Below are 15,798 nucleotides of genomic sequence, written 5' to 3' on the forward strand. Positions count from 1 at the left end.
CTTCTGACCTCAATATAGTTAATTACCTTGTGACATAGCCAGGGACGTCATAACTGGATCTTTAAAAACAGTCAGAACCACGTCGACAAACACACACGCACAGAAATAAGGTTTTAAACACCCTAGTATAATTTATTTATGCTGCAGGAAATTCAAAGCAACACACCCAAAACAATAAAATGACAGCCTAAGCTCTTCATCGAGTTTGTGCCTAAAGGTCTTCAGGAAGCCCCTGTCTAACACAAGCTGATGAACTGCTTACCGATCACAAAAACAAACAATTCACACACACAATTCTCTCTCCAAGACTCTTCACACAGTTTCCAAAAAAAAACCCCACAAAACTTCTCTCTCAGAATCTCACTAAGTTCTTCCTGTGCCTGGTCAGTTCTCCAGCAGGCAGACATCCGTCGTTTCCCAAGCACTTTGAAATGTAAGGCTTTACTCACAAAGTGTGGGTGCACTTGTGGGAGGATATGATAGCACTTGAGGGGCTGTGCGTTAATTTAGGGACATGTGTTTGACATGTGCACGCTTGCAGACAAAGCTCATCGAGAAGGATCTTGAAGCCCTAAAAGCAGAGCTCATGGAGACATCAATAACAGACACGTCAGGACTCAGCTTCTTTGAGCACTTCCACATCTCTCCTATTAAGGTGAGTCTACTGTATAATTAGATCATTGGCACTTTTTCAGGAGCTTGTGTTTACACAGAATAGCCCTTGTTGACAAAAAATATCGTGAGCTCGGTGGCACTCTTGACATTAAAGCAAAGCTTTGTGAGTTTGAGTCATATCCAGTTTCTACAGTTTTAAACATCTCACAGGTTCTTTAATTATATTCATGTTTTTATTGACTGAGAATATGTCTTATTATTTGGCAGTACATGGTCATTGTATCACCACTACATGTACACTGGATTTGCTAGAATCTCACATGATCTTGCTTCCTGAATGATCCAAACTGTAAAGAAAAGCAAGTTGAGCCATAAAGGTTAGGCGTCCTTTGACTGAGGCATGCCTTGCTTGCCTTCGGCTGAAGCCCTGATCAGTTGCCAAAGATCCCCTGTTGCAAGCATACAGTATACAGTACTACATACTGGTGGTGAAGTAGTGAGCATTGCTCTCTTACAGCACTTGGGCCCTGGGTTCAAGTCCTGGGGTACTACTGTATCTGCCTAGAGGTTGCGCAATGTGTTCTCCCCGTGTTCGTGTGACACAAAGACATACTGGTACACTAGGTTAATTGGCAAAAGGGAAAATTGGCCCTGGTGTGAATGTGAGTGTGAGTGTGCCTGTGTGTGCCCTGTGATGGATTGGTGTCCCATGCAAGGTATATCCATCTTTTGCCCATTGCTTGGGAAGATAGGTTCCGGTTGCCCTGAGTATCCCCTGAATTGGATAAAGGATCAAGGATCAAGGAACTGGGCTGTTTGCACCTTAACAGCATCCCACCTCCTCGCTTGAGAGCTTTCTGTCTCACTAAGAGACTTCCTGTGCTGTATTTGCAGCTGCACTTGAGTCTGTCCCTGGGCTCCAGTGGTGAGGATTCTGACCAGCAGGACATGGTTGCTATTCAGTCCGTCAATCTGTTGCTGAAAAGTATCGGGGCCACCCTGACAGATGTTGATGACATCATCTTTAAGTGAGTAATCCCTTGTGTTATATAAACCACTTATCATTACAGTAATTTTAATGCAGCATAGCACAATTCAAAGCAAATAATCCCTGCTAGCTTGGAATACAGACTTACAATCTTACAATCATTTCTTATCTATTTAGCTGATGCATTCATACAAAGAGACCCATTTACTGTATACAACAGGGTATTGTACTGCAGTGATTCAGGTGAAATGGGTGAAGTACCTTGCATATGAATATAACAGCAGTGCCCTGAGTGGGAATTGGAACCACAGCCTTCCTGTTATGACTCCATGACCCTATCCACTTAACAAAACTTTAATAGGGAGTAAAAGAAATGTAAAATAAAATGGCAATAAAATCCCACTTACCTATACCATAGTTCCACATTGCAAACAAAAAATGTGGAAGTCCAATGAGTGTTTTGCCATTGTATATAGAGGGATTCTCTGTTGTGCAAAAATAAGCCTTAATACAATTTCCAAAGTTAAATAGTAACTGGATGGAAACAAGCAACAATACAATTTACATTTGAAGAGTACTAGAGACATCTGCGAAAAACAGTGAGAAATTGAGTACATTACAGTGTACAATCATTTTCTTTCTTTATTTTGGATTTGATTCTCAGTAATGACGAACAGACGTTTTTTTCCTTTTTTCGCATCTCTTTACATTTTTGCAGACTTGCCTTCTTTGAAGTGAAGTACCAGTTCTACAGAAAAGGGAATTTAATGTGGGCTGTGATTAGACATTATAGTGAACAAGTAAGTTGTTGTCATACTTATCATGTATGTATAGTCACATGAGGCTATTTAATTTTTCTTTTTTATATTTTTTTAAAATGTACTAAAATTTCTACTATCATTACACAGATGACAGGTACAGATTTTCAGATAATACTTAATTCAGATAATTACATAATCATCCTGTTCTTTGAACTAAAAGTGAAGAAGAAATACTGTTTTCCTTTGTTAAATCCATTTCAGAGATTCTAAGTACAACAAAAATGTTTTACATGTTTCTTTGGTTTTTATTTTTTAATTGCTATTTATGCTAATCTACACTTAAGTATTGATTACATTATCAGGAAAAAGCTGTTAATGCTTTGTAATTTGGCCTGAAAATTAAAAAATAACTATTCAGATGTTCATTTATGCATGCCAGATATGTTGTTGTATATATTGTGAAAGTACAGTATGCCTTCCATCATTCTCATTTAATAATTTTTTTAGTTGGGAAATACAGTAAAACCCCTCCATGAAAGCTTTGCAGAAGTCATATCCCGATCGAAATACCAGAAGGAAGCAAATCGTATCTTGCATGGAGTGGAATGGTTGATTGGGTTTAGCTTTTTTTGATTAGTCCAGCAGCTGAGTTAACTCAGTAATTAACTCAAGAATCCAGGAAAGAATAAATTAATAAATAATAAGATAAGCTATAATGTTCAGATACTATCAAGCTGTTTCTTTAATGCGGTGTCGTGTCATGTTTCTGTTTTGTGTTCAGTTCCTGAAGCAGATGTATGTGCTGGTCCTGGGTCTGGATGTTCTGGGGAACCCTTTCGGCCTCATCAGGGGCCTCTCGGAGGGAGTGGAGGCCTTCTTCTATGAGCCCTTCCAGGTGACTAGAGCAGCATCACATAGTCTCCCTTCCAGTCTTAAAGGCTTCTCCCTCCTGCAACTAAAGAACTGGACAAAGGTGTTAAGTAGGTCTAGTGTACTAATAATAGCTTGGTCATATAACCATGGACAGTTATGGATCCCCACTTGTAATGATATAAAAAGATGAATAAAAAAGCTGGCATTACTAGACCCCAATCACCTATTTAGCCTTGTAGTGTTTTTTCCATGCTGTTGCGAAAGTATTCTCATGGTTTATTGTTACTTCAGGGTGCGGTTCAGGGACCAGAAGAATTCGCAGAGGGGTTCGTAATAGGAGTGCGGAGTCTTTTCAGCCACACTGTGGGTAAGGCTGACCTCCTGACTTAAAAAATAAATAAAATGCATCCACTGAATCCAGACCCACATTCCCAATTAAGGATCTTCTGAAGGATTGCCTCCCGTGTAAATAGCTAGCTTCTCTATGCAACTGTGTGCGAGTCATGAAAAATAACCTCACACTACAACACAGTGCTGCGTTCCCATAGAACCTCGTCTACAGCAGTATGAACCCACAGGGCTGTTTTGACATTGATTTTGTGCTACTGACATTAATATCTGTTCAAATAAAAACTTAAATACAATACCTCACACCAGTGTAATTAATTGATATTATGAATGTTTTAATTAAACAAGGTGTTTTTTAATATTCCAGTTACCTTTTCTCTCTTTGGATGTGTTTAGTTGCTTTGTTTTGCACTGAAATCTCAGCAGGGTCACAAACACCTGGGCTAAGTCTTCTGTCCGCCAATGTATTTCGGAATAGGAGGTGCAGCCGGGATGGTTTCCCGAATCACCGGATCAGTTGGGAAAGGACTGGCGGCCATCACCATGGACAAAGAGTATCAGCAGAAGCGCAGAGAGGAAATGAACCGCCCGCCGAAGGACTTTGGAGAGAGCCTGGCCAAAGGAGGAAAAGGCTTCCTTAAGGTAACCATTGCCAGCAAAACCATGGCCTTTTAGGAATATATTATGTGTTCTGTGTTTGAATAGCATGTTCTAGGTGAAGACAAAAAAAGTCTCTTCTCGGCGTTTTTATGTAGCACTAGAAATAAATGGCAGTGTGACTCAGACACCTGAACGAGACGAGATAATCAGTTTTCACATTTTACTAGAGCTTTTTACCCGAACAAATGCCAAAGTGCTGGGTCTCTGGAAGCTCTCAAGGTGCAGGAAGAGAAATCTTTGTCATGACCTAGAGGGAAAATGATGGGGTACTTGTTGCCTGGTAGCCTCATCAGGCCTCCATGGGAGATTCGGAATCCCTCCCGTTCCGGTTTCCCAGGGCAACTGAAGATTGTGAGCCACCACCCTCCTGGGCATAACACTCATCTGAAGGATGGCACATACTAGAATAGAGTCTCTAGTGACCATACTGAAGCATTGGAGTTGAATCTTGGTTCACAAGCAACAGCTACAGCAGCAGATTGCTTTTCAGGAGAGGTCCCCCATCCCAGTACTGACCAGGCCCAGTCCTGCTTAGCTTCTGCCAAGGTCATGTACAGGGTCATTTCCTCCTCACAGAATTTATAAGCTTATATTAAAATGTCCCTCAAGGATTGATTCATTTTGGTTACGGTTAAAGTAACAGATGTTAAAATGTGATACACCAAAATTCCCAGACTGTGTGATTGCAGATGCTGCAGCTGCTTATTTAAGGAATAAAATCATTTTTTAGTAATGGTTTAAAAATTCCTAAAATATGAAATCGGAAATCCACTGTGATTTCCGAACAGAAATCTGTAAATGCAGAAAAAACCACAAACATGTTAAGTTTTGGTTAATTAACAAAGGAAAAAATATTATAGCTGCCACTACCTAAACATTATATTTAGATTGCTTACTTTGTGTATCCAATCTGCAGTTTGTCCCCCTTCTTGTAAAGCAGCTTGTTTGTTTTCTACCAATTAGCAGGAATACAATCATGAATACCAGAGTGTGCTCTGTGAGACCTTTGTATTTTGATGTTATTTTTAGGCAATGCAAATGTCACCCAGCAAAAGCTCAAGAGTAAATATCATGTTAATATAAACAATGCGCCTTGCTTCTGTTTTTGTGTGTTGTTTTTAGATTAAAAATAACATGCACACCGACAGGTACTGAAACTTTCTGAGAGAACATTGCCTGAAGCACCTGGTTTATTCCGAACAGCCAAGATGTTACAAAGCCTCTGAATAATTTTGAAAAAATGCTTAATTTAGTTCAGTATTTGTGTTAACAGAACTTAACTGGACCTGGTTAACCAAATAAAGAAACGTAAAATAATTACATCTGCTGAACTGATTTGTTCTTAAACTTATAAGCTTAATATGTAGGACAGGTTTGCTTTAAAGATATTTGGAATGACTTCAACTTTTAGTGGAGTTTTCAAGCCTGTTGTATCCTATATTTCAGGCAGGTCTGTCATTAGGTATGAGAAGGTTAAGACTGCTTTCCTTTTCCATAAATATGAAAGAATAATAAACACTGCTGTTGCTGAAAGCATGCTTCATTTAGTAGCATTGCTATTGTGAGAAATACCATGTTGCTTGCATCAAGAATTATTTCCTAGTTTTAGGGGGTTGCTATCGCATAAGTTAAAGGAACTAGATCTCTTTAGAACAAAGGAGATTGAAAGGAGATTTTATCCAAGAATATAAAATCCTAAGGGGTATAAATAAGATCAACATGGGGAACTGTTTTAGTCTCGGCAACAAACAGGGACACAGACTCACAAGTGGAAATTGAAAAGGAATAAAATTAAGGAGCTCAGTGCAACAAATTCATCCACTTACATACAGATAATCAGACGTGATGACAGTGTCACATCATAGCTCCCCTTATAAATCCAACAGACGAGTTAAAAATGAAATTCATATTTTATAATATATCCAAAATATTCATACTTTTTACATTTGTGTAGAGGGTAGAAAAATCATCCACAAGTGTCTTTTTCACAATAAAGCAACAGAAGAAATATAAAATTCACAAGATGTTCAACCTGCTCCAGACTTCTGAGCATTCAAAAAGCACAAGAACATCTCTTCTTAACAAGAAACCATTTTAGTCTCGTATTCAGTAATTTCCATTATTGTGTCACATCCACAAAGGGAAGAAAAAACGTATCAAACGGCATTCGATTATTCCACTGTACTGGAGAGTCGTGCTTTGAGATATGGTAATGCCATAAAACCAAATCAATGTGATTTTTAATAAACTTGAGATTTTTTGCTGTAATGGGTGACATAAAAAGGTTACACCGTTCGTGGAGTAAATCCTACAGGACACCAGAATGAATTTGGAATCTCTGCTGTGCTCATGCTTAATGTTTTTAAAGAACAATTCTTCCCTATAATTATTTTCCTAAGCCAGTGGTCTTGTGTAACTCTAATCATCCACATCTTATCTGTTTCAGGGGGTTGTTGGTGGAGTGACGGGAATCGTTATGAAACCTGTTGAAGGTAAATTTGCTCATCTTTTCCCTCTATTTTAGTAAATCTTTGAATTGCACATTCTACAAACATAATAGCTTGTTCGTAGTCTAACCTACATGGGTATTTTTGTAGTTAAGTTCTCCTAAAATTGCTAAATTGCTTGCAAACATTTTTGTTTATCAGTGGTTCCATCTTTAACTGGTTTTGCCCTTATCTGACTGGCAGGCAGCATTTTGCCTCCCATGGTTCTCATAAATCCCCCATGGCCCCAGTCAATCACGGAGTGCCTCAGGGTTCAGTCTTGGGCCCTTTTCTTTTTAGCATTTATATACTACCTCTCCGCCAAATGTTACGCAAGCATGGTCTTATGTTAAAACTGCTTTCCCCTCTGGTCTCCCTCCTCCGTCACATACTGTATCTCTTGTTTGTGTGGCATCAAACTCTGGTTGACATCAAATTCCCTGAAGCTCAATAGTGACAAGACCGATATTTTACTGGTGGGCATATCACTCCTACGCTTAAGTCTCTACATTGGTTCCCTATAAAGTCGTGTACTATATTCAATATAAGATCTTGTTGCTGACTTTCAAAGCTCTAAACAATCTGACTCTGTCATACCTCTCTGAACTCCTCCATGTTTACACTCCACCCCATAGGCTCCCAGGCCGGTCCTATACTCACTGTCCCCAGGACTAAGTGCCAGGCTTTTGGAGAACGTGCCTTCTCTGTCACTGCTCCAGTGTAGTGGAGTGACATTCAACAAGCTTTACGAGAGAATCTTTATCTATCTTCAAATATAAACTTAAAACTTACCTTTTTACCAATGTCTACATCTGATTGCCTACAGTACATTTTTCCCCACTTTGTTGTCTTGTTTTTATTCCTAATGTACAGCATTCTTGGGATTGGAAGGGTGCTTTATTAATAAAAGTTATTATTATTAAAATTGTTGTTATTATTAAAATGTCATTTTATCAATCTAATAAATAGTCTAAAAGATAGATTATTCCCTGTCTTTTCTGTTATGAAAGTAAAGAACTGAAACTCAGAACTTTAGCTTTGATATTGTGAGCCCAAATGGAAGCCAATCTGAACAAAAGGGCCAGGCATAATTTATGTTTTGATATCCATGTGTTTATACAATTTCAGTTAATTTTTGTCTAGTTTTTCCCCAACATGGTTTAGTTTTAAGGGGTGGTATAGCACAGAATTATTTCAGCCCTAAAAGAAGTGTAAGTGTCCTTTTCTCAGCGCAGAGCTTCCAGATTCTGACCCGGTCTTTGTTGGCGCAGGTGCGAAGAAGGAAGGCGCAGCTGGGTTCTTCAAGGGGATTGGCAAAGGCCTGGTGGGAGTAGTAGCCCGGCCCACTGGTGGCATCGTGGACATGGCCAGCAGCACATTCCAGGGAATACAGAGGTATGGATTCTTGGCCTTTGCACATTCTCACATGTTCTTCTCACACAGTAGGATTGCCAGTCTGGTCTGAAAGCCGAATGTTTAGGCAGATTCTAAATTTCTCTAGTGTCTGTTGTGTTTTGTTCTAAATCAGTCAGATTAATGACTGGGTTTTACACTTTGCCTTTTTTCTTCAACAGCTTGTTAAGCAGTCGTACGGATTACTGTGGAACTTTTAATATTTCCTGTGTTTGATCACTTAGAATTTGATCTGGATCTGAAAGGAATGATTGTTAATAGGATAGGGTCATGACTAATGTGATGAATGTAAAATTGCTTTTGGGGTCATGTAGTGGGGGCTTCGGCACAGACAGAGATGTTTCTGACTATGAGGTGAGTAATGCGTTATGAAACAGACCCATCGTACTGTGCATTATTTCAATAATGTGCTGTACTGTACTTCAGTCGAAACTAATCAATTAAAAACATTTGCCTTTCCATTTATCATCACAACTCGTTTCCCTTTCCCTGCCTGGAGCACTTTTGAGCCCAGAGCCCAACCCTGAGGGGAGAATAGTGAGAAACTGGAAGTCCAGATCTGGGGAATCCTGATAAGTCTGCTTTCCATACTTCACACTGGTCTGTGGAAGTGCATTACAGTCTACCTCTTTACCAATTTCTTCTTTTTTTAATTTGGGAGGCAAAATTTACGTCCCCTTTTTGTTTGATTTGGCAGTTTTCTGAAAGCCAGTAAAGGGATCCCTTCTCGAGACTATCCAGCCATCTCCCCAAAACTGTTCTCCTCTCTCGGCTGGGCCTACTGCACGTGATTCATTGCCCCACCAGGCAGACTGTGGCCTGGTGCAAAGCACTGATCCCAAATGAACCCAAACAGATGCCATGCTAGAGTTCCATGGGGCACGTGAGCAGTTTGTACACAGAGAGAACGAAACTTGCCGTTTACTGGAAGAGTGCGGTGGGTTTATGTTTTTTCACGTTACTCTAGTGCTGCTGGCTCACATGGACGTGAAAAAGGGGCCTTAATTCTTTGACGTCCATTGAGTTCTGCTTTCAGCAATTTAGGATTTGCACATACTCATGCAGTCTTTGCTTTTGTCATGAGCTTTCCCTGCTGCTCTGTTTAACAAGTCACAGTTCTACACATTCCTGGTAACCCTGTAGTGCAAAATCAATTCAGCTTTATATGGTCCTTTCTCCTTCAATCATTACACACCATTCTTCCTGTAACTTTGCAATGCAATTGTAAATAACCCACTAAATTTATTATTCCATGCTGTCAAAATAGATGTAATGGAAGGTGAGCTACTGTAGCTTCTGGAGATGCAGCACATCTTCAAGCTTTTTAATTCATTAAATTCTTGTCCCTCTAAATGATTATTGAATTACAGTTTTGAATTGCATAATTTTTTTATTTTATTCATGCCGTTACCCTTAAAGGAAGTATTATTCAAATCTTTTAGATGATTGCAGAAAAAAAATCCTGCAAATTAACAGATGTGTTTCATCATGGTCATTGGTTAATTAGTGAAAGGTAACTTGTTTTCTGTAATTGGGGGTGGCATCTCATTAGAAAAATATAGTGGTATGAATGATACTAAATCAAGCATTAAAGGCCCATGTATGAAATATTTGTACATTTCCAGAATGCAGAATTTTTGTGATTGATTGGCTTTGATAGGCTCTGAGCTTATTGTAAAACTGGCAGTGGAGAAAGCGCTCCACTTGCCTCTTCTACATTTTGTTTTAAAGATATACAAAGGTTTACTGGAGGGTCAGGTACGCATTCACTGTTCAAGCAAATCTGCAAGGACCAGTCACAGAACTGTGCGTCACGTAGCAGAAAAATTAAACCTGCTCACATAGATATGAGACGCTATATTTAATCTTTAAAGCCATATATAAAAAGTGTACTGTATTTCGCTACAAAGTAATTTCACAGTTATACATTGCTTAAATGCTAACATGAAAAAGGAAGAATGAATTTTCTTAGTTAATTCAGAAACTACTACAAACCAATAGAAGACCAACAAAGAAATGAGGTATAATAGTGAAGGGAAACAGCTGAACTGGAGCTCTTTTGGATCTAGTCCTCATTGCCAAAGGAACTACCTGCTTTTGAATGGAATGACAAGGAGGATTCTGGGATTTCTCTTTGGTTGCTAGGGTGGCAGAGGCAACTGAAGACGTCACTAAGTTGCGGCCCTCTCGCCTCATTCGCGAAGATGGAATTATTCGGCCTTACAACCTGGGGGACGCGCAAGGATATGACTTATTCCAGGTAATCATCGTAATCGTAATCGGACTTAACTTGCATTATTTATTGTTTGTTTTTGTTTGTTTTCCTGCCCCAGTGCCTTCTTCTTTTGGAGGGCTGCTGTCATGGCACCTCAGTTTTTCATTTATCATCCAGCCAAGTGCTTTTACCGTTAATCACAACGCAGAGACAGGGTCATTTGCCATTTTCAGATGTTGGTCTTATTACATATCATATTGTTTTGTGTGTGAGTTGTAGTTGGTGCAGCATAGCTCTGTTGTATGTTTCACTTTTCATTTCTCTTTTCACTTTTCATTTCCTGAGTTACCCTCAGTTTACACGGGAAATTGAAAGTAATTTGAATGTTACCTCCGGAACTTGTCAGTTATGAATTCTGCGCGGTGTTTAAGATGTACAGTATCCAAAGCAGTTAGACACCAGTTTTTAAAACAATTAACATTGATCTGCCTTTGTGGGACCTTTACAATGAACAATGTATTCAATGAGAAGGACCAGTGAGAACTGGAAACAGCCCATTATCAGAGCACATGTGCAAGTAGCAGTTCAGCGGTTTGACTGATCAGCTTTTAAGATCATCGAGAACAAGTGATTAAGAAAATATAACAGTATAAATATACTTCTGCAGATAGCAGTTGTCTTATTTTCCCAGTATACCTGTAGAACCACCAGAGGCAGAGAGGTATCCCAAAGATTAAAACATTTGTATTTTAAGAAAGAAAATGTTCAAACTCATTACAAAAACTACTTTTATTGTGTACTTTGTAGTGGAAATACATTTTTTTTAAGAACAATAATAAATAATAAAAATAAAATTTTACCTGGGAATGTGCTTCTCACATTGAAGGGTTTTCGGCTGGAATGTGTTTGCATTAGATGCAGGAAGAGTTCATAAGGATCATCAGCTGACAAAAGGTTGAACATAGTAACTGACATGTTTCTGAGTTCCATAACTCCAGTATTTGCAAGCTTTGCATATATTTTTTCCTTATTAATTCTTTGTAAAATGATAAAATGAGTGTAACACCTAATTTTCTCTATTTCTTTCTGCAGTCTAATTTTTGTTTGTTTTTTCTTTTCTCACATGCAGCATGAAATGGAATAATCTTTGCTAAGTAATTGTATTGTAGGTTATAAAATATTTTTAGTAATGCTATATTGTGCTAATGTAATAAAGCTTTTACCCCTAAACACTGTTCCACGATGTTTTGCAAATTGCTTTAAAGTTCATTGGAAAGCTTATGGTTGCCAGATGGCTTTAACTTATTGCTGAGTGTCAGTTGACTTTTGTTGAAAGAATTATATTGCATTTCTATTGACTGGTTTTTCAGATTAATTTTAAATCAAATGTGCTTTGTCTGACAAAAAACCTATTGTGATTTGTAGAATGAACAAACAATTAAAATATTCTTTACACTAACCTTACAGTATGTAAAGTTGCTGGTCTAAAGAATACCACCAACATTCACAGGATTAAGAAATACATATCATACTTACATACTGTATCTTGTTCTTTTGTTAAAAAATTAAGCAATGCTTGTTTAATAAAAAATCCTATATAGAAATGAAACAGATATGTTTCAGAACAAGTATGCATTTAATATTGTACCTGACTGAAAATATAATCAGAGATGGTGTGGTTAGTTTGAATCATAGTTATTCTGTGGCAGAGGTGAATTTGTGGAATGTTCTTCACAGGCACACGTGAAGAGATTGTGGGCAGATTCTTCTAAAATGTGATTGTCTAGAGTGCTATCAAAATACACATTGGCATTAATGTTAGAAAAGGTATTTTACTGTTAGTAGTATTGGTAGTGTGATACTTTGGCACAAGGATAGTTTTTATAATGGGTTGTTAAATACAGTTTTCAGTAAATCAAAGAACTGACTGAGGTGGATCTGTACCAAATTCTGCGAAGAGTATTTTATTTTTCCTTGCAGTTTCCAATAAAGGTCTCATATACATAACATTAGGATTGCAAAATAAATGTATACTAATGAATCAAAGGCTAAAATTTTATTTTCTTACTTTTTTAGAATCTAAGGTTGTAAGGGTAAGCATAAACAGCATGACTACAGCATGTTTTTTTAAGATAATAAGATTTCTGAATCTGTTTATTTTCAACGGTCTTCTTTAGAATGACTTCAGCTTAATGTAGAAAAGTCTAAATCCATTTTAGGAATAAACTGTATAAGACATTTCCTTAGAACGAAATTCAAGCATTTTTTCATTGCCTTAATGCATTGTGAACCTTTGTTTGTGATACTATAATCTTGTAAAGTGAATACTGTATTTTTGATGTACTTTATAATGTACATTTAACATCCTGTTTAAGGTCATCTTGAATAGTAACATAAAAATAAACCAGTCCATCTGATTTTGATGTTGTATGTGATGTTTCTTTGTAGTGCACTGAAGGAGAATCGGGGTGTATTAATAGATTAGTGCAAATGAGATATACAGTATATCTATCTGATGAAACAGTAGTTATTGTAAACTAATGTGAACATCCTGTTAGGACTAGTGTGTCTCTTAAATGCATTATATTCATTATATTATTTCATTGATTGTTGGGTCGCTTCAAATTTATTTCAAGATTTTAACTTACAAAGACTTTTTTCTTCTAGGTACATTAAGATATCATTTTGCTAGAGTAATTCAAAACAAAACGTTTACCATTGTTTGTAAGGAGGGGAAAAAAACATTATAATGTGAGTAACAGGATTAAATTGAGTGGCATCTGAAAAATTGGATGTCAAGAATTAACTGCAAAAAAAAGTCAAATATTATTGGGGGTTCTTCAATACATTATTTCACAACCAGGAATTTAGTATCTTAGGTATCTCAAAGGTGATTGTGTCTTTATGTACCTCATACAAGCACACGTCCTGTGCTCTTTTCAGAGATCAGAGTTAAAACTGCCTGATGGCGAGCTATTCAGAGACCACTGTGTTTATCCAGGAAGTAAGAAAACAAACATCATTGTGACCAACAGGTAAGGATAAGTTTGTATTGTAAATGTGATTGACCATACTTGTACTGGAGGCTGAACTTGTAATGAGAATTTAGTGTAGTAATTGTCCATTAAAATTGGCTTATTGTGTGGTGTGTGGAGTTGTCTCTTAGGCACTCCTTGGAGCTGAACACTTTATGTCTTGTTAAAAAAAGATTAGATAAGAAATGTCATCTTTGTCACGTGAAACTAGTTTAATTCTTAATATATAGGAAAAAGGTCTTTCTACAGTAGGTAGAACATTTTGCACATTTTGTCTTCTAAATGTATTCTTGTACAGGAGCAACAGCCATTATGAAATGTGTTGCTTACTGACCATAATTTTCTGGTTGTTTTTAGACGGGTGGTGTGTGTGAAGGAGATGGACTTTGTGGGCCACTTCAGTAAAGAGTGGGAGTACCTGTTTGAAAATTTCAGCCGCCCTCCTTGTGTAAATGGAGGCGAACTGGAGATCTACTGCAAGGTATGAGAATATCTGTAGTTTGTATATAGTATATACAGTCAGTCCTCCAGAGAGCTTATCAGTAATTGGAAAATTCAAGTGTTATGTACAGTAGTATTCAGATCACTTAACTTTTTTTTTATTTTTATTAAATTTAATCGCATCCAAACAGTAAAGGCACAAGTAAAACGTTTGGACGCAAGTTTGCTTTCTCAAAGGTTGTTTCTTCGAACTGTTCACCATGCATGATTTTGAAATAAATTATTTTATTAGTAAATTTATTTCTTTGGAAATTAGAAACTTATTAGTCATACTAACAGAAACGAGGTCCTCGATGTTATATGTCACAGGTTTCTGTTTGTATTAGTTAGGCTGACCTGTGGAAGAATTGAACATGGCTAAAGAGGTATTTCTTTGAAATATACAGGAACAAAGAATGATGAAAATGCAGAAGAAGGATGGCCAGGAAATAATAAGAAAAGTGCAGCTCAAAAGCCCCAGTGTTGCCCAGGTGAAGTACAGTAGCAGCTTGGTTTCTGTGAAATCTTCATCTCTTAAGAGAACATAGGGAGGATTCTCAGCACTATTAACTTCATTTTGGAATAGAATGATCAGATCTCTAATTTAGCCCGTTTAATTTAGCCCAGTTAGACTAAGTAGCTCAGGATGTGACTTATATTGGAATTAACTTTTGTCTGTTGTCTCCTTTGCATTACAGAAACTTTGCAATGCAATCGAAGATGCCCAGGTATCCAGACGGCAAACTCAGATGGTAAAGCAGAAATCCCAGAGATTCCTGAAACTGAGCAGTCAGCAATGAATCGGGCTCTCCCCAGTACTGCCTCATGCGGATTTGCACTAAATCAGTCCTGATTGTTTGCACTTTTGTATACCAACCTAAATAATCTTAATTTCCAATTTAATGCTCTGAACAATGCTAAACTGACATGGATTGATTGTATGTTTCTTTTTTTATTTTACCTTTCCATAACGCTGTCGTGTCTTTGTACGTTAGAAGTTTGCAATACGTAAATGGATGTTTTTTTTATATTGCAGTTTATAATTCTAAAGCACAGATGAGCCATTCTTGTGATTCTAGGCCTGTGCATCTTTTGCTGTGCTGCTTTAGTAAATCGGGGCTTTGCACAAGTAGTAATAAGTATGGAAAGAACAGTTCAGCTATGCTGGGAGTGCTGTTTGTGTAACTGGAGGATGTACTACTTAGGATTAATACACACTCGTGCTTCTCCGGCATCTCTCAATTAAATGTGTTCAATATGTGAATCATCAATTGGATAGGTAAATGAGAGATAAACTGTACCCCCACAAGTTTTGTATTCCTTCAATTTCTTTCCCTGTAACGGTGGACTAATCTAACCACCATTGCACCAAGGAATTTAATTTTAGAAGTCACTGGGTACACATTGTTGTTTTATTCTTCTGAAAAGAAGTGATGTAAAACACCTTTGTACTGTATGTGATTATACATCAAGAGAGGAAGCCGGTCATGATTAATGTATTGGGCTTTCTGTGATAAACATGTTGTGTGCCTTAATGACTTTCTGTTTACATGATAAAGGGTTTCTGGCATGTAATTGTTGTTACAATGTTTTAGGTTATCTGAAAGTTACTTTAAAGATTTTGTTTTTATGGGGGAAGTGATGGCATGGAATACCAATCAAGGATGATAAGATCAACCAAAGAAAGGTTTATTAATTAAAGAACAAATGTCTTTAAACTACACGTCTGATCACATATGATTCTTTACTGTTCAAATAGTACAGTATGTGACATTGCAAGCTTAATGAGGGATTCAAAAAATAAAGTTAAATATTTTTTTCTGTATTGATGCTTAAAATCAGAATTTCAGTATGTACTTAATATCAAATAGTTAAAAAAATGTTTATGAAAGATTTATAACCGTATACCTCAAAAAGAGAGCTG

At 37.4% G+C, this 15,798-nt stretch overlaps 1 protein-coding gene across 5 annotated transcripts in view; it reads left to right on the top strand.

The window, feature by feature from the left end:
• Positions 1 to 15,597, top strand: part of vps13c (vacuolar protein sorting 13 homolog C) — a 96,913-nt gene extending 81,316 nt beyond the window's left edge. For 4 of the 5 annotated variants that reach the window (XM_088641587.1, XM_088641588.1, XM_088641589.1 and 1 more), the window contains 13 exons: positions 542 to 655; positions 1,510 to 1,643; positions 2,322 to 2,403; positions 3,146 to 3,259; positions 3,529 to 3,604; positions 4,064 to 4,227; positions 6,692 to 6,737; positions 8,003 to 8,126; positions 10,290 to 10,404; positions 13,303 to 13,394; positions 13,752 to 13,875; positions 14,282 to 14,365; positions 14,573 to 15,597. In XM_088641587.1, coding sequence (XP_088497713.1) covers positions 542 to 655; positions 1,510 to 1,643; positions 2,322 to 2,403; positions 3,146 to 3,259; positions 3,529 to 3,604; positions 4,064 to 4,227; positions 6,692 to 6,737; positions 8,003 to 8,126; positions 10,290 to 10,404; positions 13,303 to 13,394; positions 13,752 to 13,875; positions 14,282 to 14,365; positions 14,573 to 14,674 — 1,371 coding nt within the window. In that variant the 3' untranslated portion in view covers positions 14,675 to 15,597. Of the gene's footprint in view, positions 1 to 541; positions 656 to 1,509; positions 1,644 to 2,321; positions 2,404 to 3,145; positions 3,260 to 3,528; positions 3,605 to 4,063; positions 4,228 to 6,691; positions 6,738 to 8,002; positions 8,127 to 10,289; positions 10,405 to 11,488; positions 12,777 to 13,302; positions 13,395 to 13,751; positions 13,876 to 14,281; positions 14,366 to 14,572 lie in introns of those variants that run through there. The other variant, XM_088641590.1, reaches the window with a different exon arrangement.
• The last annotated feature ends 201 nt before the right edge of the window (positions 15,598 to 15,798 follow it).

This window comes from Lepisosteus platostomus, chromosome 7, assembly GCF_059453375.1.
Source record: "Lepisosteus platostomus isolate fLepPlt1 chromosome 7, fLepPlt1.hap1, whole genome shotgun sequence".
Lineage (NCBI taxonomy): Eukaryota > Metazoa > Chordata > Actinopteri > Semionotiformes > Lepisosteidae > Lepisosteus > Lepisosteus platostomus.